A 25,245-nucleotide genomic window follows, 5' to 3' on the forward strand; every position below is an offset into this window, starting at 1 on the left:
CTGCTTTTCCGTCACAAATCCTCTGTAAGTAGGAGTCTTCACAGTGATGGAAAGAGAATTGCCTGTGCTCCAGGCATGGTAGGGTACCACAAATCAACTTTGTAAAAACACATAACTAATTGTAGTGTCTACAATGATCATGTATTAGCTATTGACTCAGAAGAGTTTCTGTGACAATTACCTTGTTTCACCCTTTCTTTAAGTAACTGAATCTTGAAAGCATTTTCTGAACATTGCAGAGGTGGTTGTGCACTTATGTTAAAAAAAAGGAATTTATCTTCACAAGCCTTTATATTGTTATTATATATTATCATTTCAGTCACACCTAGACACTGGAAGGGTAGATTAAAACGCTGTTGCATTATTCTCTGTGCAAGCAAATAGCAAAAGTACAGCTCCTCCTGAAAGTGTTTGTGAGCACAGTTCAGTGGTTAGCTGTTACTCAGGAGTCTTTTATCTAACACTCTTGTTAACTTTTTTATCTATAAATGCTGTCTATTAGCTGTGCTCAGTGTAGTGGTTTAGCACTTGAACCACACTTGTGAACTACTTGTGAAACTGTATTTCAATAAACTGTGAATGCTATGAACTAAGACTGCAGGCACAGGCCTTTGCAAAGGTCTGTGTAGACCAGATCCATCCATATTTCTAGCTTTAAGTACGTATTCATAAGTCATGTATGTCAAGGCACACGCTCATAGACTTCACTGAATTTGACCACATGATTTAATGTAATGACAGAGCTACCTTGTATACCTGCTGCAGCCATTTATAGCTTTTCCTGACTTCAGTAGGAGAAGATGCCGGCCATAATGTGAAAACAAGAATTACAGGTAAATCATTCTTGGTTCACGGAAGAAAACATTACTTTACAGGCTCAAATTAGTGACTGAATCGTGCAGAACCCTAGAGAGGCTTATTTTTTCATCTTTGAAAATCCCAGTGCATGGTACAGTGCATCTGAGTGCACTACAGTATCATGTAGAGCGTGTCTCTGGCACACTTGATGAAGCTGGGAAATGAACTGAAATCTTCAAAACTTAATATGTATTTTTAAATCTTATTTAATAGAACTCTCCGAGTAATATGAGCATGAGTAATCAGCCTGGCACTCCCAGGGATGACAGTGAGATGGGTGGAAACTTCTTAAACCCTTTTCAGAGCGAGAGCGTGAGTATTTCTTTACCTAGGCATTGTTTTTTGGTTTTTGTTTTTGTTTTTTTTTTACTTTGCGAACCTTTATCTCTGTCATTTTGCTTAAAAAAAACCCAGAAATTTAACAGCAAGAACAAACAGTTTTGCAGTGCTGGGCCTTACATGTTTTTTACTAGCTTCTAAAATTATGGTATTGATTTGACAAAAAATTGTTTAAAAGACTGCTAGAAGTTGAGCTGAAACAGGAAAATGTGGGAGGTGTAGATTTACTGCAGAAACTCTAGATTAAGAGGTCAGTTGTCAATGAAAGTTAGATCTGTCAAGCAGTAATAATTACACCTCATGTATTCAGTAATGCACAATGGGCATTTGTCAGGCAATATCCGAGCAGTTTAAGTACACATAGTTGACAGATCCTTACATCTGAGTGTTTCAATGTGTGGTTGCCCAAACTTTGACTCCTAAACAATGTGTTTTGCAGGGAATGTCTTTTAGAACAGGATTCAGGTTGAAGTGTATAATTAGAGCACCCGTAGATCTCATGTTGCAAAGATGCAGCGTGCTGTTAGAGCCAGAAAAAGCAAAGGTTCCCTCTAGTGTTCATTCTGGGACAAATGATGCTTTTTTAAAATGGAGAATGCTTGAGGCAGCAAAACGTGGTGTAAAATACATTACAAAGCAAGACTGCAGTATTTTCATACTCATGTGCCTGAAGCTGGGTTTCTAAATCCACATTTAGGTTCCTAAATAGGAGTGGCCTGATTTTTCAGAAGTGCTGAGTGACTTCAACACTTCTATTCTTATTGGAAATCACTGCTGCCAGAAGTGAGTGCAACTTCATTAACTATGCCAGTGGTGAACTTCATCTTAGAAATTATGATGAGTAAACAGTTTCTGTTAGATCACAAAACAGTTAAATTGCATGACAAATTTCACGGGAATCAGATTTTGGGTTTTTGGGGGCTTGCTTCTTTAAATAGTAAAAAGGAAGTTTCTGCATGTTACCTTTTCATGTCTTCATAAAGAGGGCACATGTTCATCTTGTGTGGAGTATTGGAGAAAATTGGTTTGTACAACCCAAAAATACTGGTGTTTAAATATCTGTCAAAAATCCAGTAACCACAGAACCTCCATTAAATGTGATCCTTGGTCATGGTAATCCTCGACTCTCAGTTTGGCATACGTTGCTTGTTCTGAGGGCAGGCAGTGTGATCAGCAGCCAGGCCAGTTCACTGAACTAAGGTCATGAAAAGAAGGACATCAGTTGTACTGAAAAGAAAATAATTTTTCTTAGTCCCCTATGGGATTCTAGGTGCTCTTAGATGTTGTTTTCCTACCTGGAAGAACCTGGGACCCAGTTTTCTCAAGGTTTTAGATGAGATGTATGCCTACAAGGCGTGCATTATACATGCCATGTTCATTCTAGTCTACTTCTAGGTATCGGTTCCTCTCTAACATGAGTCACATTGTAGGTCCCTGGTAACTGTCTTGCTTTCTGATTTGTATTTCGTTACTTGGCTACCTGGAGTAGGCATTATTATGAGGTCCTTTCTCAGGCAGATTTGCTGTTCAGTTCACCAGGAGTTTTCGCTGGGCATGGGGAACAGTTCGTGGCTAATAATAAGTTAAAAATCACAAACATATTTAGATCGTCTTTTGATTCCTTGTCCAAAGTGATTACCCAGGTACTTTGGCTCAGATACAGGAAATCACTTGAACAGATGCCTTGCTTTAAGCATTTGAGCTGATCTCTGACTTTGGCTAAAGACAAGCTTGTTCTTACCAGCTTTGCTGGCCCACTGTGGGAGTGCTTGGCAGGATATGATGGGAGTAAGCCCTAAAGCAGACAAACCGTCAGAGACGTGACAAGGGACAAAACAGACTTTACCCAAGTAGTCCATTCTGTGTAGTTTACATGACAGGGAAGACCCATCCAAAGTGCTTTTTCTAATACGCTTGGATACTTGGAAATGGCCAGCTTGAAATGCTAGCTTTGGCAGGATTTTTATTGCCTATATGTTTTTTGCAAAGGCAAATTTATCTTTCTGTTTCTTATATCCATTTTCATAATGGTAATACTTGCATTTTAACATTTTCCTCTACTTAGAAGATTTTAGGCCCAATTAAGTGTTTCTGCAGTCCGCAATTTTAAATTTAAAACCAAATTAGGTATATAGATGTGCACTTCTTCTAGGCATTGTGGCGTCCCATTGGTTATTGTAATGAAGTACTGCTAACTTCAGGGCAACTATAGCTTGTATAAGGGCTGCAGTTCAATTTGTGTTACATAATAATGTAATGTGGTAACTGAATTTTTGTTTCACATAAAGGAGAATGACCATTGATCCTTGATTCAGCTTGCCTTCTAAAATTGATAATACAGGATAATACAGACCAAAAGCCTTGTTTAATTCCAGTCATACATATCTTTACTCCTTTCTTCCCATAAAGTAGTAAAAAGCTCTCCAAAATATTTATGTGGTTCAGCTAACCATGAAAGCAGTTGGTCTACTTGAGGCTAGCCACCCACCTAGCTAACCCCCCTCCAGCAGCCAACATTGACATGGAAAAGGTGTGGAAAGCATCAGTGAAGTATTGGTTCATCACACCACTAACACCAAAACAGTCTTCAAGGGAGTTGGCTTTATCAGCAGTAGCTGTATTTTTGCATAATGAGAAAAGCGTAACAGAAGTTATGATACCACAGGTTGAACTACAGCCTTAGCACAGGCTACAGTACAAATGTAGGAGGAAGTTCAAAGAGCGTGTTGACATTTGAACTCATCGCTGTGGTCCAGAAGTGGTTTTAGTTACCTGGGGGAAAAAAATGGTTGTTAAAATGTGGATTCCTCTTTTTTCAGTACTCCCCTAGCATGACAATGAGTGTGTGATCCGTTAACAAGTCTCGCCATGAAGACCACAGTGAGTTGGCCCTCTTCAGAGAGCTACTGCAGAAGAAAATTATTCGTCCCAGTGTACAGTTTAACAAAAGGATCTCAGACACAATCAGACCCACCATTTTTTTTCTACCATCTCCCCTGTTTTGTCAAGAAAGTGGGCCCCAAACATGATTGAGACAACTGTAAAGAGTGGCATAACAGAACTGCCCAAGATGGAACTGCAGACAATTATCTGTGTATGTACATGTGTGGGTTAATGTATATGTATGTGTGTGTGATATAGAAATACACACATACATATATAGAACCACAGGACATTGTAAAATATTATCCCATGACATCTTAAGTAGAAATGAGAAGTAGGGACTTTTATTCCATCTTTTTTTTTTTCTTCACGTTTACATTTTAATTATTAAAATTTGCTTTCCCTCTCCCCTCCTGAACTGTTTTATGTTGCTTATATCACTGCTTTATAAGTTATTTTTTAAGGTGAACTCAAATGATAAATTCTTCTGATTTTGTAAATGTCTGCCATTATGGATAGGAATAAAATTGCTTATAAGAGCTTTCATTAACTTGTGTTTGATACCAGTTACCCTAGGAATCACAAACTGTACTGTCTCAAGAAATAGAAGAAAGCTCATCTTAATTTTTTGGAGAAATTTAATAATTTTCACCTAGTTTGGTGATTTTTTTTTTATACTTTGCCTCTAAAAAAAGAAGCACTGAAGTTTATTTTTCTTCTTTAATTGAAGCCTAAAATCTGCAATATCTATTTTAAATGGAAGCCTGAATTTGATACAAGCTTCTCAGTTTATATAGAGTACTATAAGGTTACTGTAAGTGAGCTCCAATTGGTATAGAATCTAGCAATAAAGTGTCAGGGCTTCTCTTGCCCTTGGAAATGAGTTTTCTATTTAGCATGATCTTCTCTAGGGGAGGTAGTTAGTGGAAATACAGTAGAGTCCTTATCACCGAAACCTTTTCTAACAATTTACTATTATGTTTCCCATTTTCAGTGATTCTTAACCGAATTGTAACAATCCATGGTCCTAATGATAAACAGTATTTCCCAAGCGCATTCAGAAAATCAGATCACCCTGCTACTTGGGTGTGTATTTTTCACCACATCTACCAGAATGAATTCCCCCAAAACTTTCCAGTAAACGGTCTTTTTTTTTTTTTTGAGCCAAAGTGGTGGAGTGAACTTTTTATGACTACTAGCCTTGCAAGGGTCTTACCTTTTGCCACGAACAAAAGAGGAACAAAGGTCTGGGCCATTTTATAAGGAGGTCAGCCTATTAGACATGGAAGCCGGGGACAGAATGGAGAAAAGGCATATGGTGTTAAAGGAAATGCTTCCGGAAGCAATCCCATGTCTCTTCAGGCAAAGCTCTAAAACCAAGATTATGGTACATTTAGTTCCTAATGACTTCCAGCCCCCCCAAGAACACAAAAAAGTTTTCAGTTGTGTAATGATCAAAAGGTTGATGATCAGCAAATGCGGGCACAAAGTGGCTGAACAAAAATTCATGCCACAGACCAAAAGCTAAGTCCACTCCTTGGACTTCACATATAGAAGAGCCACTTACATACAAGGAGCAGTTCTGAGATGTGGTATGTCCATGAAGTCTTGCAAGGAGATTTTTTTCATGAACTTGAGGTGGAGAAGTGTGTGTATATAATGTGCTCATTGTGATGGTAGCTGCACATAATGGGACGTGTAAGGAATACTGCAATCTCCTAAATCATTTTTATTTACATATATTACATATATATAATGTATGAAAATAAAAAGGTGTAACACTTTTTACTCTCTTGTTAGGGCTATTCAAAGGTGGAACTCTTGAAGGCTTAAAATTACGTTAAGGTATCAAAGATTTTGATAGCATTACTTTTTAGTAATAATACCTACTCTGATTAATTTTAAATATAAACTAGATAGTCATTATATGGTTTTGTGGACTTTATTCCCAGTGATTATGAAGGTGACATTCATTTGCTTATCTTTGGAAAACACTTTGTTGCTATCTCAAAAGATGCTGGAAGCCCCTACTATTGATTCGAGTTAGAAAAACACAAAATGACATCTAATTTCCTCAGACCCTTTGCTGTTGTCACTAATACCACTGGTTTCAGTAGCTGTGTCCCCAGTGCACCCCAGCTTCTCCCATAACCACTGCAGAGTCCAGGTGTCCTTGCAGCCTGCATTTGACATCTATATTATCCTTGGTAGCCTTCTAGAAAGGTCTTCAGGAGCCTTTTCTGCCCAGTTTCAGTCAGACGATGTCACTGCTGCTGGACTAAGATAGATGGGCATGTCTGGACTGTGCATCAAGTGCCAAAGCCCATTCATTCACGCACCAGGTAAGTGTGCCCTCGAGTGGGCTCTTAAACCGTTGAGTGCATCTGGGGTCTGTTCTGTATCTCCTGGGGAAGCCCCTGTACCGTCCCATGCCAAGCTGGGGTCCCTGCAGGCAAGCAGTGTGTCCAGGGACCGCACAACAGCCGCCCGTGCTGGCACCACTGAGGGCTCTCTTACAAGGCAGAGGACATGCCGCCACTGAAGCTTCATACCGTGGCAAAATTAAGCAGAATTGGCACTTAGTATTAATCAGAGACTTGATTTTTTTTTTTTTTCTTTCTGCATTTGGCATTATCTGCAGTATTTTAGCTTGTAGGCACCTGTTAAGGATGAAAGCCTGACCATTAAATTAAACCTGTCCAAAGAAACCCCTTAAATGGAACTGCCAACACATACTGAATATCATTATAAACTATGTTATCCTAATTTATATACAAGAGCATAACGTCTTTTCAGACACATAATTTCTCTTCTGTAGTTCTTTCAAACTCCCTTCTATACAATTTTTCTTACTGCCAAGAAAGGTTTATTTCTTTCTTTGTTTCCCTTTTCATTTCTTTTTCAAAACATTTGTATCATTAAACATTGTTGCATTGATCCTGCAGCATTAATCTTGGTAAATACATTCCTGGCTTCAAAATTAACAGGATCAGGCCCTGCTTCTCATAGCCTGTCATTCTGTGCCCTGACATTGCAAGTTACCAGGTATGCCCAGCACTTCTCGTAACTGACATAGTGCCACAGACCGGTGGAATAAAAGGTGTGTGAGCTTGCAAAATTTTAGATTTGGAAGATCTGCTTCCTCACTGTATCTCTTATAGTTAGAATTTTAATCAGATATAAGGAAGCCTAATCATCTTGCTTTCTGTAGGGAATGCTTATATCCCTGTGCTTACATACATGTGTAAAGTTATTTACATGTGCACTGGTAGGATCAGGTGATAATAACCATACATAGGTTCTGCAGCTGTACCATTAGAAAACAATCTTACGTGTCAAATACTCAACTTCAAAAATTGTAAGTATCCCTTCGGATTTTTTTTTTTTAAATATGCATTGCACTTTTTGCTTGTTCATTTGTTTTCTTTCTTTTGCTTATAAAATCTTGTAGGATTTTCATCATATGTAGAGTATTAATGTGGAAAGAACTATTTCCAAGCACTGACTTTTTACTCCTGCTTATGTTTCTAATGCACTAGATACCAGTGTGTAATGTCCCTGCTGTTTTTATCAGTCCTTATGCAACAGCATTATTGATAATGGCAGAACTTGTCCGGCTCTGGGAGGAATTTTATTTTAAGCAGTGCAGTATATTTTTTCCACACTGGGTTTTTAGATACTTTTCTCTCTTTAATACAGGAGTAAATAGATGTGATTCTGTAAGTGGGTCTTTCAGGCAAGGTTAAAGTAAGACTTTTTAAAAACAGAAGTGATGAAATCTTAGAGAAGCAGAAATAGGGACTAATGGATCTTTCATGCTGTGAGAACTCTGGCAAATATTCTGCCCTTGTAGAAATCAGCTGAAATTGGGATTCAGTTGTAAATTTCACAGTGAAACCAGTATTTTACCTGCTGCATAAACCTATGAAAAGGAGTATTTGTAACCAGATTTTATCTCCATGTCACCCAGATTTTATCTCCATGTCTAAGTCTTGTGTAGGCAACAACAGGGTGTAGGGCAAGGAGGAAGCTGTATGAATCACATGTAAAGCATGTGACCTGACATGTGCGTTAAAAAAATACCTCGATATTTGCACGTATGGGTTGCATTATTTTCTTAATTGCCTGAGCATGAGGACGAACTGCAGCTGCATTCCATGTTCCCCTCCTCCACTGTAGAGTGAGTTTGGTGCATGTAAAAAACATGGCAGTAACCTTGAGTTGAGTCTTTGGCACGCTGTGTGCTGCCCAGTGGCATGGATGTGCCTCAGCTTGACTCAGGGGCATCTCAGAGTGACAGCCCCCAGAACAGAGGGTCATCCATCAGTCTGTGGCTGAGGCCACACTTACCATTTTTTATTTGGAAGCCTTCTGGTTGCAGAGCCCAGACTCAGAGACAGTAACAGCTTTCAGACTTACCAGCCAGCTCCCCTTAATATAGGATTAAACGCCCCATGTCCCAGGGCATCCAGCTGTTGCTTTCCCTTGGAATGGGAATACGCAACAAGAAATACATAGGCTAATTATTTATTTTAAATAATTCAAATTAGGAGGAATTTAACAGAATCTTGCTTCTTCATGGATAGCAATTCATGTGTCAGAAGGGCAGCTTCTTCAAATGGCTAAAAATCATTTGAATTTTCCCCTGTTCTGTGGCTAGCAAATGAAATACTGCATGTAACGATGATTTGGAATTATATGGGTGATTTAATGAGGGACCAGCTGTTAGAATATTCACTGTTGAACATTTTATTATTTTTTTCCCTTTACCAGTCAAAACGAATTTTCAGCTGATACATGTTGCACTGATTTCTGTATCTCAGATCAGTTCACTATTTGTAAGTGTTATCTCCTGTTCCTAGTCAGCTCTGATTCTTTGTTGCTGTTGTGGTTGCTAAATATGGACTGGATTCTTCAATATTTGACCCTACACGTTTGCATTTGGAGAATGTAAAATAGAGCTTAATGATGTAAAAAAAAAAAATGATCAGTACAGGTAAATTTATTTTTCTTTAATTCACTGTAAGTGATCATATAACCATGGCTCTTGTCCCAGACACACTTGGGTTTGGTTGGGCCCTAAGGATGGGAATCCTGACAAATAGCATCTTTCAAATAAACCCCAAGAAACTCTTTCATCAGTGACAGCTCATTTCTCTTCAAACTGATCACACTAAGGATCTAATTCAGGATTTAATGATATGAAACAACTATAAAAAATCAGTACACTCAGAGATAAATGAGTTAGATTTAAATTTTAGTGTATGCAGCTTCCTCTACTTTCCAGACATTATTGGCTCGGTCCTGTAAGCTGCTGCTGATGCCAGCTGTCCTGCTCAAATTTTGATGACACACCTCACATAAGGTAATTTTTTTAGTAGGATTTCACCTTGATCTGGGTGAAATATATAATTTATCTGAGGTGTGACATTATTTGTCAGATACGTAAAATGAGATATATAAACAGAGGATCTGGTGAAATTACCAAAATGATGTTTCAGCCTGAAAAACAAGAAAAAAGTCCTTACCTAAAATACTGCTTTGAGTGCATGCATGCAAATTGTCTGCCAGTGGTGTTATCCTGGAAACAAATTACAGTAACGAATTTAGAGAAAATAAATGGATCACCTACTCAGCACATTAAAACTCTGATCCTGCAAACACATTTGCATCTGTTTGAAATTAAGCCTGCACGTAGTTAAATTTAAACAGATTTAAGAATACAAGTAGTATCCTTCAGGAAAGTGGGACTGCTAATATGCTAAAACCATGCTTGAGCATGGACAGTCTAGAAGCTCAAATTAGGTCTTCCCTAAGCAGACATTATTTTAAAGATTTTACCAATGCAGGAGCATGTTTATTTATCTAGTACTGATATGTGGAACAGATTTGGCTTTCTTCTGTTTCTTATTTTATTAGAGCATTTTTCACTACGTGAGCTGTTTTTGTGAACTTGTCCTTCCATCTTGTTTTCAGTTGTGCAGCCATAGTTTCCCTCAACATAGCTAACAGCTTTGCAATTTTATTCCAAACTTCTGTTTGGTCACTGTTCTTCATTTAAGCTTAAAATGTGTAAGAAAGCCTCTCATGTAATGGGAAAACTTGCCATAAAAATGTATAAAGGTTTTCTTGGGTACCTGTTTTCACATTTAATAAAAATGCAATTTTCAGTTATAATTTGAAATGGTCACTTTCTAGCCACTATTTAATTTCAATGTGCAAAAGAAACTGAGAAAACAAATTACCTTTTTTTATTTATTTATTCGAATTCAGCATCATAAATATTTGCTGAAAGACGTGGTTTGGGGGAAATTGCATCAAACAAAATGTACTACCTAGTTGCTATGAATAATACAGCTGGACTTTATGTTGAAAGCTCCTTCCACACCCCCAAAAGTGGATTGCCTAATATCTGATCTGTACGACTTTGTAATAGCCTAATTCACATATAGTCATTTCATTTGTCTATTCTGTGTTTTCACTGTATCTCATGGATGATTCAGGGTGCCCCTTAGCTGTGCAGGGTTCTGTGGTTTTATCTCTCAGAAGAGTAACCGAGTGGTCAAGCAGGCTTGTTCACAGGGTCTGGTAATTAAGGACTGGATAATATATCCACCAGGTGTGCACTCAGAAACAAGGTATTCATATGCTACCTCGCTGTTCTCTTGAAAACTTGTACAAGTCTTCTTGCAGTTAGGTATAAGGCTCCCTTAAGATTTTACAATGCCAAGACAAGAAGCTTAATTTTGCTAAGAAAATTCTGGCAGTTTAGCACCAGTTTTCATAGGGAATCAGCACAAAACATGGGGATTTTGAAAAGTGATGCATTTTCTTAATAACCTAGGTGTACTAGGAAATAGACCATACAATTTATAAGTTTGGTCTGTTACAGACACATATATACAGTTCCTCAGATTAGGAGGGAATTATAACAATAACCATGACCAAACCTATGTTTGTCCCTGTAGAGTGAAATCATCAGTAATCGCTTTTGATGTGAAGAATTATTGCTATGGAACAACTGCTCCGATCCTTGAGGAGCCAAATTATCAACTGGATGAACTGGATATTTGTAGGCTTTATTTTTGTTGTTTAACCTTCATGTTTTTTCTCTCTCATTTGGATTTTCCCAATAAATGTACCATGCCAGATCTTTGCACAAAAATAAGAACAATTTGCCCAATAAACATACAGAAAGTTGTTCCCATCTGTAACTAGAGCCCTACTGTAGAGAGTTTCTTTCATTGGAGACACCGAGTGTAACAACAAATAAGGAGTGGCAGTGCAATATCCTGAGAGCTCGTACTGTTCGAGATTAAGAAAGTTAGCATCTCACAGACTCATGCATTAGGTGAGATGAACTCTAACAATGACATAAAACAGCTTGAAACAGAAGCTGATGTTTGCCATGCAGATTGGAGGAAAATAAAATCCAAACAGAGCGTATTTAATTGAAGTAGAAATTTACTAAAGCTATAATTTACTAGGAGAGTTTGAAAAGTGTGTTGCTGATAACAAGCTTGTGAGCAGCAAAAGTGGTAGCTAGGATTCAGTAGCTGCTCTCTTTTTTAATGCAGAGGTGCATCCTGCAGAGTCTGTAATCCCCAGCAGAGAGGTTGGCTTTCTTGATCTAGGCAGGTTGTGGACCAGGGGCTGCAATATCGATGGGCCACACCTTTAGTTACAGGTGAGCAAAGTGCAGGTGCCCTTCCAGCGGACGTCAAAGTCCATCTCTAACAGGAGCACAGAGCATGTCCAACAGTTTAGTGGGAAAGAAAAGCAGTGTTTGCTAAATTATGTATAAACATGACGTTCAAAAGCAGGTATAAGCTGTTCCCCAGTGTATTTTCATTTTTCTGATTAACTCCTAGTTTTGATTTGATTTACATTTACATTGATGATTAAGGAAGAGAATACAAGTTCCTAAACAAGGGCTGAAATACAGACATGGAAGAGTGGCATGAGTAAAGTGGAAGCTGGAGCTTTCTGTTAGTTGAGAATCAAGTAAATTTTTTTTTTTCCAGGACAAAAAGCATCCATACAAAAAACTTTTTTAGCCTTGTAGTGGCTATTTGAGAAGTGTGAATCAAAATGCTGTTTATGCTTAGAGACCAATTTTCACGGCTTTTTTTGTGGCAAGTATCCCCTGGCAAAAATGTTGTGGTGCATCTATTTTGTGCATGTTTGCCTAAAACCACAAAACCAAACTTTTTTATGGACTGCTGTACATGCATCTGGCAAACACTTGTTTCTGGTGGGAAGAGGAGGAAGATTTAATAGCTGGTGGGTCAGCATATTTATGTGAATTACTTAAAGCATTGCTAAACTATTGTCAACTTTGTTCACATTGCACAAGATACTCTGTGTAGTCTACTGCTGGCATTATAACCTCAGTGATCCATGCATATTCTGTAAATTCCTGTAGGTTATGTGTAAGAAACCTTGTCACCATTGCTTACTACTGTAAATTCTTGTTTTGAAGCAAGAGGTGGCTTTTGATTGTACAGCCTTGTGTATTATATACTACAACAGTACTTGTTCTGTTATCAAAACTTGCTGTTCACATATAGTTAAAGCTTTGTTAAGCACGCTTAGTGGTTTCAGAATTTATTTCAAACAGCAGATATATAAGCCATTTAGAGGAATATTAAATATAACATAAGAGAATTCGACCCAGTTCATATCCTTTTTGAGAGCTTGGGGTTGGATTTTAGCAGACAACAGGCAGCTGCAGGTTAGCACATTTCGTGGCTCTGTGCCGGCTACGCAGTGTTCGCTTTCCAACTGCAGGCACCTGCAAGCCTGGGAGATCAGACCCTGTGCAGTGGAAAGGAAGTCTCTCCTCTTGCTGTCCCCCAGCCAAGGCACCTACAGGACCTTGGGAGACTGTCGCAGAGAGACGCGCCAGCCTGCATGCTTCCTTGCGCTAAGTGAGCAAAGACATACTAGCTTTTCCTCTGGTGTTTTTTGTTTGGTTTGGTTTTTTTTTTCTGAAAAACTGCATTGGTGCCAGGACAGAAACCCACCTCTAAGGGTATGCAGGGGGTAAAATACTGCCTCCGTATTGTGCCCTTGTCCCCAGCTAACACAGAGTTTACATGAGGCAATGTTTTAAGGAGAATTTAATTTTTTGTCTGTTTATTGAGAGAGAAAAATAATCTGAATTCTTGGACTCTGGCTTCTTTTTTATTAGTATTTTATGATGTACAGCAAAGCCCTGCAAATGTGTGTGTGTTCTTTGCTGGTTTCTGACATCAAAAATTCCTGTCCTGTCTAGACGAAAAGATGATGATGAGAAAAGTGAAAAAGCTGGGAAAGTTGAAGGGGATTCTTATGGATTATTTTAAGTTCTGTTTTATTTGGTTTTATTGATAGTTTAAATGACTAGCTTAATCTTTTGAATAAAGGCAGTCTTTGTTAGCGACTTCACACCTTCACCCTTTCATGTAAGGCTTTGAGTACTCGCCATAAATGTTCCTCACACTTTCAAGCCAATCCATAGATAAATTCCCTATATTTCTAAGGTCAAAAAATGTTTCTACAGATTACCGCAGCCCTTTACAGAGAACAACAGGTCAGTCACAATCCCTTAATCCCAAGTATTTGCAGGTCACGTTTAAACAATTAGGCAGGTGTGTTTTAGACAAAAGAATGACTTTCAACATTATAAATGAAACTAATGTTCAAACTCAGTCTCTGGAAGTAAAGAAACCCTCAGTAATTTTCCAAACCAGCAGGAATAAAATTTGTCAATATAAATACTAATGTAGGAAATACATGCAAAACTTGATACTGCCTCCGACCTTAAGCATTCATATTGATAGTATTGGGGGTCTCACAAAGTTTGTGTGTTTCAGAACAGCTGTATTTCTCCTCAGTGTGTGCTTCATTTTCATTATTGACAGCTACTGCAAAGAGTCAATCCATGCCATGCTGAAAGAGTTCAAAAGCATGGCGATACAAAATTGCCACAGCATCATAAATACAGGGAGGTGTGGGAGTGTTGTGTTAGGATGAGTAACCACTCCAACTGCAGACTTCTCCGGACCTTATGTGTAACTTTTCTGTAAGTCGGAGGAGGGACAGAAGAGGGGATGCTTCTGGAAGATTGTATTATGGCATCAATTGCCCTCTCCACTGATGAATCCTGCATGCTTTTAAAGGCATACAATTAGGTGGAATAAATCCAAGGGTTTATATTTAGCTTCACATCCCTGTACACAGAAGTGTACTTATTTGAGCCTGGTATGGGCAAGAATAACGCAGCTCCTACGAACCTGAATCTGAGTGGCTTCCAAATGAGTTTCTGAATCCTTCAATCTCAAACATGAAATTTCTGCCCCATATTTGCTATTTTCTTTGTCTTTATTTTTTTATAAACAGGTGTAACTTCAACTATCTTGTTTGAACATTTCTAGAAGGTTTACACCTGCCTAGAAATCCTCACCTTTATTTGTTATGTGGGCTCTCTCACTCTTTCCCTGCACTGATTCATTCATTGAATGCAACACATGAAGAAACCATTGCATAGATCAATCAACACCAGCAATAGCATATGCTGCTTTTAAATTCAGCTGTGAGGTTGTAACTAAGGTATTTATGTTCATACGTTCTAGGGATGGCTAAAGATCGCTTTCCAGAGAGTTTTAAGGAATAGATCTAGGAGCTCCTAATTCAGGCTTGTGAGAATACAGGTAGTAATGACAGTTTATGGGGTGGGTTTTTTGGTAAACTTGTGGGAAATTATGATTTCACATGCTGGTTTGGAGATGAGGAAAGTATCCAGTTTTGGATGGACCAGATCTTTGCAGACTAGTGTTACTGCAGCTTAGCAAAACCCATTTATAGCAGGTTCCACCTCAGGCTTGCACCATACACCTACCTTATTCTAGTTCAGCTTGTTGTGATTCTTCATTAACTGCTGGTACGAAATCATAACAGGAGTTGTACCAATTCTTGTTGTGAGCTGAGGAACAGCTGTTTAAAAATACGAATGTTGTAACTTGCACCTTTTCACCTTCATGAAGTGTCCACATTCTCACAGCTGGGCCTGAGACAGCAGCTGCCTCCAAATTTGCCATGTAACTTCATCACACAAAAGTGGGTGTAGTTTTTTTGTGAGTTTAACAGGAGTGGTATTGATACATTTGCTGTGTTTCCCAAGTTGTGAGTCATTCAGTGTAGAAAATGATATGCATCTCATGTACCTATGAATAGAAAAATTGAGAATCGTTTTTTATGATATGCTAGTACAGTCCCTGCTCTGCCTCTCAATATTTTGAGTGCTGAACTTAACCAAAACATTATCTTCACAGATTATCTTAGCCTCATCTCTGCATGAAAAAGGGTATGAATTTCCAGTTACTGTTTCTGTGTTCTCTGTGAATTCTGGGCCAAAGGTAAAACAGTTGCGGTGGTAGCCACCTACTGACAACTTTTCAGATGCATAAAGCCATTCTCTCTGTTGTCTGACACTCTTCCAGTTTTCTTAGTGGATCACCATGTTCTTGAATATCTTGATAGGTATTGTCAGCCAATGGAACAAAGATGGACAAGCTCACCACCCAGGAAGGCTAGAAATGTAGCAAGTAATGAGCTATCTTCTCCAGCAATCATTTATTTTTAGTGCTTAACTTTCAATCAGCATTTGTATCTTCAGTTATTATTTTGCCATTCAGTATCTTGAGGTGGTATAAGCAAAAATATATGAATATATATAATTTATAAGAAATATAGGCTTGTGTTGTGCCTTTGTAATACTCTTCAGCTTCAGTATCTATAAGCTATGAGCAGACAAACTTCTTCCCTCTTTTGGGGTGTTCTTTACTACATAGTAGCTGATGGCTTCATTAGTACTGGCTATTTGAGTCTTCTGGGGATAACGTTTATGTTTTCCCTGGTGAAAATGCCATAGTATTCTCACCAGACATAAGCACAATGACATATCACTGCAGTGCATGCTGTCTCTTAGCTTCTCTCTACGCGTGCTTGCATGTTGGAAATTTAGAAATGCTGCTGTATAAATTGCTACATTGTTTACCCAATACAGGTGTTTTTCTGCATCCCTTTTTTGCTCAAAACTCCCATTAACTTGAAAGTTAGTGATGGCTTGAAAGGGGGTTTTGGAAGCACAAAGGATGCAGGGAGCAACTCTTCAGTAGTTTACAGGCTGCTGTAAATTGTCTTCTCAGCAAAAAAATGTAGCATTTTAGCAGTAACTTCCTAGTGAAAACACTGAGCGTGCTTATCACTTGAGATTTTAAGAAAAAAAAGGTGTCAGACTGTGTAATTGTATCTCATCTAATTTTGGCACAACCAGTAATATTTGATGAGGTATGAACCTCAGTTGTGTCTACATGTTCATGATCTACCGACCAACTGAAAGGTGAACAGCCATGTTTTAGTATCACAGCTACACAAGAAATCACAGTTTTCAAGAGGTTCTGTTTTGACTTTGTTTCTTTAATACATTTTCAGCACGGAAGTACTTTTCTGTATAGTTACCTGAGGCTTCCTTTCACCAACCAAAAGAGTCTGTAGCCTTCTGCACTGTGAAAGGCAAGCCCTGTGGAGAAATGTGGGCTTTGCGCTTGCCCGGCAAATTAGCAGAAATTTCATCCAAGCCATAAAAGCCTCTTATGTTATTCTGTGTTTATGTAATTAAAGCAATTACAGATAGGAGCTTCAGGAATAATGAGATCTCTCTGTCCTCTTGTTTTACTCTTTCTCTGTACTTCATAGGGATTTCAGAGTTCTTTTTTCAAGGCTCAGCTGTGTCTCTTTAAACCAGTGCAGTTTAATCATCGTGTGAGATTCAGTTTATGGAGATAGCATTGGAGCGTGAAAGATTTACTTTCAGTAGCAAGGAGTAAGGCATGTCCCTGTGGACATGGACATTGCAAGCAAGTCTGACACCAAGAATAAAAAAAATCAAGATGGTACCAGTACATCAGACTCTGTACTACAGTGGGTTTTTTAGCCTTTGTCATTTGTATTTTATTTTGCAGGAGAGGAGTTGGGGAATCTCAGATCACATGGGGAATTTTAGAAGTATATCACTCAACAGTCATTTTATAAAGTATAACTTCAAAATGCACTATGATTTATTACAAAAATATATTTTCTTCTGTTTGCTGACATGGTTGTTCCATTTTGTGATAAGTTAAAACTCAGCAGTTAATTTGTTGCACTGCCTAGCTGCATGAATTCATCCAGTGTACATATGTACCTGTGCAGCATTACTTTGGGTTTTGTATTTGAATTTGCAGTATTGATTATTATTTTTGTATTTTACTTTGCCTCTGTTATTGGAATTGTAGTAAACATAATTTATACATATGATTTTACAACTGTTTTGGAACTGAAAAGTCTTCTTTAAATTGTAAAGTTTTATTGATGGATACTCATTAAAATGGTATAAGAATTATATTAACAATTGTTTTGTGTTTTGATGCTCTCTGTACATAAATATATGTCTATTTATCTGTTTAATGGTGCTTGTGTCTTGCAATTTTGGATACATTTTAGAATAAAGTTTCATTTTACAAGAAGTAGTTGTATTTTCACAAGCTGTGTCAAAAAAAAACCCTTTTTTTCATTAATAACTAGGGTTATGAAAGAAACCTATGAATCTCTTAAAACATTTATAACTTCAGGCAGTAATACATTTGTCTTAAGAATATAGAAGTATGCAGTCTACAGAGATGCACAGCTATATATTGTAGTTGATTTACTGCAGTAACTGACATCTGTATTTAAAACATTACCAAAAAGATCCATTTTGGAGGTGTGTCCTAGAGCTGCTGACTGCATTGGTAAGAAGAGATTTGTGAAGGTGTTAATGATGTCACGATTATCACATTGGTCTGTTATTTTCCAAGGAATGCTAACGCTCTCCAGTTGTGCATACATCTGTTTAAATACAGAAGGAATTTTGGTAGAAAGCCAAAAACCAATTCTAGGTGACAGGCTTCTGTGGAATTTTGGTTCTTCATCAGACCTCCTTTGCTACCCTGTTGTTCTATACCATTTCTCAGAATAAATTCTAACTTGGATGAAATGCAGGTCTGGAGCAGTTATGCTATTAGTTGAGTGGGCTGCTAGCTGTCTATGTGCCGTATGATTGAATAGTACTTCTTGCTAGCTCTAATGGCTTTACTTTACAGAAGATTTATTCACATCTAATACTGAGCTCATCTTTTATTAATAAAATGCCTCACCTCTTCTGGCACAATTCCTCTACAGGCATTGTACTGTGCAATTGCACTGTTCTTCACAGTTCTTGTGAGACACGCTATTGTGCTGCACAAAGCTTTTTCAGTTACATTGCTTCAATTACAAATGCATGTTATTAGGAGATGATAACCTAATATCCATTCTGTTTTTTCTTTGTAAATGTATTTAAAACAGTACTGCACCTGTTGTTGTTTTTACTATTTCACTTCAGCAGGACAAGCCTCAAGCCATTAAGTGCAAATCATTTATTGACAAAAACTTTTAGAAACTGCATTAGCAAGCAACAGTTCTGAAGGGAAGTCAATTTCTTAGTCAGGTAACCAAACTTTTAAAGTTGAGTGTACTCTTAATTCACCAGCAGTTCTCATTTCAAAAGAACAATTTCACCAAAGTTGGAGACTGAGTGGTGTATGGGTTTGGATGTAAGGCATCCTCCATCTGCATTTGACCATTTGTTCCTTGCCACAGTGGGCACAGTGGTTCACAAAGATCCTTCCCAGAGACTGCCTTAGCCACGTAGTGTTGGTCCAGCTACCTTCATCTGGTGGTGATGCCAGAGGTGCCGGTATAGGCTACTGTGCCACAAGAAGTACTTTTCAGCTGGGAAACCATTGAAAAGCACAGATCTCCTCTGTGAACTTGGGCCAGTAACTTAATTTCTCTATATGTTTCAGCTGTGAAAGGAAAACAATACTGACCTTGCAGGTATTTTGTGAGGTCAAATACACTGAAGGCTATAAAATACTCAGTTACTCCAATGGAGACTGTGTAAGAAGCTAAAGGAGTATAAGGGACTGCAGAGAAAGGAGTTGCTGAAGCCAACTGGAAGACACACATTCAAGTCTTACCTCAGCAAACAGGGTCCAACAAGAAGAGCTGGAGAGCAGGAGAAATGCAGCTTACAAAAGCAGAGGCTTATTTGGGAAAAGGGCATTTTAGGCTGCGAGTTCCCTCACCTCACTGTCCAGGTGTGTCTGCCAAGTGTCCATAGCAGTGGAATCCATGTGCATTGCTTATTTGGATCCTGGGTGGCCATTCCTGTTCTTGAAGGGCAGCTCCTACTTCTAATGGACATATTTGGAATTACATCCTTCCCTTAGAAATCAAAAGGTACGTACAGCTCTGAGGTGTGTTTTTCAAATATCAGCTTTGCCTTACCCCAACAGAAATGAGAGAAGTTACCTTTTCTGTTTCTCTAAAACTCCTCCACGCAGCCTGAGAGGTCTGCTGACCACTCGCCCCAAGCATGTACTCCTTTACAGACTTCAGAAAGTTTTAGATCTGAGCAGATTTAGATTTTACTTTTACCTCTCTGTGATATGAACAGCTTTGTAGCTCCTATCTCACAGCAGACAACAGCTATATCATGGGCCAAACACCTGATCGCTGGGACTATGTTAAATGGAGGTGGAAGCTACCTCTGAAAGAACAACAAATAAGCATTATGTTAGAGAAAGCCTGGTCAATGAGCATGACAAGGTAAACCTGAAAACAAATTTACAAATAACTGGCCTAGGCAGGCAAAACACAAGTTGTTTTTTTTAAATAGAAAAATGTTCTGTTTAAAGACTCTTCCTTCTGAGATCCAGGATCCATGCTGTGAGAAGTTGATACCTGAGTTTTTGTCATCTGGATTGAGCAGAAGAGGAAGGAGAAAATACTGGCTGTATACTGTTTACAAACTCTGTTCAGGTAGCAAGGCTGAGGTATGCCACTGCCACTTCCAAGAGAGTCTGTTTCTTTCCTTCACAGAAGCCAATCAAAGAAGGAAAGAGAAATCGGTACAAACTTTTTTTCTGAAGCAACAGAATAGAAATAAATCTAGGGAATAGCACAGCATGCTGATTTTTCAGAGCCAGTATCCTCTGGAATGTAACTAGTGTGATGGTACAGCCATTCTGTTGCTTGCTAAAAGAGTATGTGACAAAGAAACAGAGATCTTGCTATAGTGCAATGATAGTAACAGACCATGTGGGAAGAAAATCCCCACTGCACTGAGAAACTCTATCTTGGTGAGGCAGGTTGGTTAAAATTCAAATTTTCCTGGCTGTTATGGGTTAAAGCTGGATCTTTAACTTTAAATGAACAACCATTCACGGTTTAAATTCATTTCTGTATGTTTGTAATAAACATGGGAAGCCTGTCATTGTGGGTAACAAGTTGTGGCTAAATGATAAAGAGGAAAGGCTGCAGAAAACAAAGTCTTGCTGCTCTATTGAAAACCATGCTATTTACAATACCCAGCGGGGGGGAAATAGCACAGAGTCAGACACAAGCTTTGCAGTCTTTCCTTAAAGACCACTTACAGGTTATACACTCTGCTGCCTTGAAGCAACACGTCTGCTCCACTGACCAGCCCTGCCTTAACAGCTGGCAAGCCCAGCCGGTGAGCATCTCCAAACCACCCTCTTCATGTGGTTGAGCCTTCAATACTAATAACACTGGTTATAACCATGATAATAGTCAAACGGTGGCCTTCCTGACCGATTCAAAAGCGATTGCACTACTTTTCCTCATGACTTCTTATATTTTTGTAGTTTGCAGGCGCAGCAATAACCTGCAGTACCTTACCAGCCATGTGAGGATGAGGAGGTAAGAGGAGGAGCCCTCTGTGGGGTCTCCAGTTGTTAACTCCTGCAGGAATACATGACGGGGGCCGCGAGCACCGAGGCAGGTGTCAAAATGTCCGTACCAGCAGTGACGACGGTTCACCAGGCCGCGGTACCTTCCTACCTGGCTCACCAGCGTCTGGAGGTGGGAATGTGTCTTCCCTGGGCCCATCTGCTGGGCTGTCAAGTTGGTGACAACACGAGAGAGAAAGACTTGAAAAAAAAAAACAGGAAAAAAAAAAAACAGTTTAAGTCTGGGCCAGATTATAAATATTTCAGTGGCGATGCGCGCGCCAAAACCCACCAGCGGCAGCGGCACAGGCTCTGGGCGGCCGCGCCACCGTGGCGGCGGACGCCCGGCCTCGGGGCGGCCTCGGCGGTGCCGGGGCAGGAGCCGCGGGGCGGTGGGAAGGGGCAGCAGGGCGGTAAGGACGGGCCGCGGCCCCGCAGCCACCCGTCCTCTCCCCCGCGGGGGGCCGCGTTTGCCCGGCGGCGCCTCCGAACGCGCGCCGGCACCCCCCGCCCGCCCGCCCTCAGCGTGGCGGCTTCTTCCCGCCTCCGCGCTAGCGGCGCCGCTTCCACCTCAGCCCCGGGCGTTAGGGCGGGACCGGCCCGCCCCAGCCCGGTAGGGCAGCGGAGAGGCCGGGCGGGGCCGGCCCGAGCCGGCGCTGCCTCTCCGTACCCGGGCGAGCCTCGGCCGACCGCTGCCCTCCTCGCTGGCGGCGCCATGGAGCGGCGCGGGGCGGCGGCGGGCGGCGATGTCTGCATGTGCCGGGCCGTCCTGCCGGCCCACGCCAACCACCGCGGGGAGCTGAGCGCCGGGCAGCTCCTCAAGTGGATGGACGCCGCCGCCTGCCTGGCAGGTAGAGGGGCGGCAGCCGCGGGGCAGGGCGGGCGAGCGCCGCCTCAGGGCGGCGGGGAGAGGCGGCCCCGCCGCCGTTCGACCCGGGGGGCCGCTCTGTGCAACCGGCCCCCCCTCACCTCAGAAACGCGCCTTAAACTCGTCGGCTGTGCGGGGAGAGCGTCTCCTTGCCTGAAAACCGATAGCCCCCTCCCGATGTTTGCCGATGACAGGCGAGGAGGAGGAGGAGGAGGAGGAGGAGAAGGAGAAGAGGAAGAAGAAGAAGAAGAAACAACTTTGCCCCTGGGGAGCTGGCGGGGGGTGGGGGGCTTGAGGGAAGGTTTCAGCCGGGGGGAGTGAGTGAGACTTGGGGGTTCAGATTAGGAACAGGCATCAAGGGAGTGAGAAAGCTTGTGGGGCTGGAGAGGAGCGTCAAATCTCAGGGGAGAGCAAAGAAGGAGCAGTTGGGGTGAGGAGAATTAAAAAAGAGCAGCTGAAGGGAAAAAGAGAAACACGAGAAGGAGGAAAAGTGCTAATTTAAGACTATTGGCGCATGGGTGGAAAAGAATAAACCAACCACAAATCCAACCAGCGTGCAGAGGACTCCGTGTCTGGTTTAACTCAGCTTTGAAAACTTTAAAAATCTCCTCAGCTAACTTCTGGAAGTGAAAGACGCATCTAAAGCACCAAGAAAACCCAAGGCTCTGCCATCTCTGCTGACAGTGAACTCTGTTTCCAAGTACAGCTGCATACATTAGCAGTCCATAATGAGCCTTGTGGAGAATAGCGGGTATATTTGGGGAACTCATGTCTGGATGGCGTCTCCATGCGATGCAGTGACCGTGGTGCGCTCGCGGCGTAGGTGTGTGCCACGCTCGGTGCAGCTTTATGTAATCCACTCTTATATAGAAAGAGTTGGGATCCTGGAGAACTTGTCCCACACAATAACCCAGAAACTACCTAGCATGTAGCAACTTCCCAATATGATCACACCTTTTTTTTTGAGACTTATTCTAGCACGAAGGAGTCATTTGATTTCAGCCCTTCAGTGATTTACCCCTTAACAGTGCTCTTTGTGGAGGGACTCTGAACTGATGTCAGCAACCCCTGAACTCGAGTACCTGCTCTGAGGTGGTAGAGCCCCAGCTGCTAAAACCACTCGTCCTTGCTCCCTGGACTTCAGTTAAACTGTGATGATCTTCATCAGCTGCAAATCTGCCACTTTCATAATTGCTTTTACTTGGTTAGGCTTAGGGCAGCAGCAGTAATTCACACCACAGGGCTAATCCCACCACCCACAAAGGATTTTTAACATCTTTCCTCACTTTGTTTTTTGTGACCAGCAGGTCAAGGGAGGTGATTCTGCCCCTCAACTCCACTCTCGTGAGACCCTACCTGCAGTACTGTGTTCAGCTCTGGGACCCCCAACATAAGAAGGACATGGACCTGTTGGAGCGAGTCCAGAGGAGGGCCACAAGAATGGTCAGAGGGCTGGAGCACCTCTCCAGTGAGGAAAGGCTGAGAGAGTTGGGGTTGTTCAGCCTGGAGAAGAGAAGGCTCCGGGGAGACCTTATAGCAGCCTTCCAGTACTTGAAGGGGGTCTGCAAGGAAGCTGGAGAAGGACTTTTTACAAGGACATGTAGTGATAGAACAATGAGTAATGGCTTTAAACTGAAAGAGGGTAGATTTAGAAGAGATGTAAGGAAGAAGTTCTTCACTGTGAGGGTGGTGAGACACTGGAACAGGTTGCCCAGAGAGGTTGTGGGTGCCCCATCCCTGGAAGTGTTTGAGGCCAGGTTGGATGGGGCTTTGAGCAACCTGGTCCAGTGGAAGGTGTCCCTGCCCATGGCAGGGGTGAAACTAAATGATCTTTAAGGTCCCTTCCAACCCAAACCATTCTATGATCCTATGATAAACTCAACATGCCAGGCAGGGATTTGTTTGGCTTTACCATCTTTCCCCTGCATTAGTGCCAGCTGGTGCAGTTGCAAGTGCCTGGGCTTTGCACCTTCCTCATTTCATATCCTGCTGCTTTAGATGTGATCCACCTGGCTGGCTGCTTCCTCACTTTTGAGACTATTTATGACTATCACCATCTTACTCATCACCTTGCATTACCTATCACTGTGGTAACTCCAGGCTCTTAGGTGTCAATGACCTCTTCCCTTTCATCACAGTTTGCTGTGTTTCTGATAAGTGTCTTCATGTGTGTTACCCTCATATTTTCAAAAGGATCTCCTCGGATACTTACAATTCCTGCACCATCCTCTAATTTCTCCAAGCTTTTTCTTGCGATGCTCACTGAAAACATTGGGCTGCTTGGGAGTGAGAACTTCTGCCTGTTGTGCAGTGTGATTTTCTAGGTTTCCTGCTAGTCCTCTCTTTTGCTTCTGTCATTCAGGAAACTTTTTGGAGCAGGGGTTCCCTGTGTTTATACAGCTCTTGATGTGGTGGAGATTTAGCCTCTGACTTGGAACTCTAGGTGCTATGGTCAAATAAATAGTAAATCACAATAACTTACTGTGAAAAGATAACTATTGGGCTATTAAATATTAACAGTAAAGAAGAGGTTTACCTTTTCCAGATTAACTTTCATAATTAATACAAATAGGGTGCGTTCTTTTTCATAGCCAAATGCATCTTGGGGAGATGAAGAACACAGTTCTAATTTTGGTAAAAATATTTTGCAATAAGTAAATACTTGGGTTTGATTTTTTTTAAATCTTGTTTGTATTTTTTTTTAGTTCCTGCATTTTTAGTCCAGCACTGAGGACATGTACTTAACTGCTTTCCACTGCTGTGACCACGCTAATAAGCCAGCAGCTCTTTCTCCTGTGTCTGAGAATCCTCAAATGACATAAAACTTCCACACTGGTCTAACATAGCCAATATTCATGACATCCTCTTTTGAAGGAGATTGCTGAGATTTCCGTAGGCTTTTTAATGCTTTGTGACTCTTTTTGTCCTGCAACATGCTTGTTAGCGCTCTCTTACTAGAATGTTCATTTTTAGAGAAAGACCTTAAATAGAGCTTTTCAAACTGAGTAGGATCATTATCATGATACAGTCTCATCTCCTGATGTTAACTTTATTTCATAGTAAATATTAACTTTAATCTTATTTAGCTTCTTTTTTTTCTAAGGTGTCTACTGCAGATTTGCATTAGGGTGATCACAACAAACTGGGATCTACTGTGTTTCATCTCTTTCTCTCATGCACAAGTATATAGGTGAAGAGCTTGCTGCAAATGCAATGTAGTAACTGTGTGTCCAATATGTCTCTTTTGAAGCTGAGAAACATGCTGGTGTGTCTTGCGTGACAGCATCTATGGATGACATACAGTTTGAAGAGGCTGCCAGGTACAAAACTAGCTAACAACAGTCAAATGTTTTCATTCTAGAGATTCTTATTTGGCAGAGTTAAACTGAGGCATTATAAAACCTGAGATAGCAGGCCAATGAACTCCCCAGAGTTACAGGG

General features: G+C 40.7%; 2 protein-coding genes across 13 annotated transcripts in view; both read left to right on the forward strand.

Moving 5' to 3' along the window:
- The window catches only part of SSBP2 (single stranded DNA binding protein 2), a 195,313-nt gene extending 177,807 nt beyond the window's left edge, over positions 1-17,506 (forward strand). For 11 of the 12 annotated variants that reach the window (XM_052776720.1, XM_052776711.1, XM_052776718.1 and 8 more), the window contains 2 exons: positions 1,072-1,170; positions 4,017-17,506. In XM_052776720.1, the coding sequence (XP_052632680.1) occupies positions 1,072-1,170; positions 4,017-4,046 (129 nt within the window). In that variant the 3' untranslated portion in view covers positions 4,047-17,506. Of the gene's footprint in view, positions 1-1,071; positions 1,171-1,894; positions 1,957-4,016 lie in introns of those variants that run through there. The other variant, XM_052776713.1, reaches the window with a different exon arrangement.
- A 4,010-nt stretch (positions 17,507-21,516) lies between these two features.
- Positions 21,517-25,245, forward strand: part of ACOT12 (acyl-CoA thioesterase 12) — a 32,668-nt gene continuing 28,939 nt past the window's right edge. Inside the window, exons 1-2 of the mRNA XM_052776709.1 lie at positions 21,517-21,787; positions 25,055-25,124. Coding sequence (XP_052632669.1) covers positions 21,652-21,787; positions 25,055-25,124 — 206 coding nt within the window. The 5' untranslated portion in view covers positions 21,517-21,651. The remainder of the gene's footprint in view (positions 21,788-25,054; positions 25,125-25,245) is intronic.

The sequence above is a fragment of the Harpia harpyja genome, chromosome Z (assembly GCF_026419915.1).
Source record: "Harpia harpyja isolate bHarHar1 chromosome Z, bHarHar1 primary haplotype, whole genome shotgun sequence".
NCBI lineage: Eukaryota > Metazoa > Chordata > Aves > Accipitriformes > Accipitridae > Harpia > Harpia harpyja.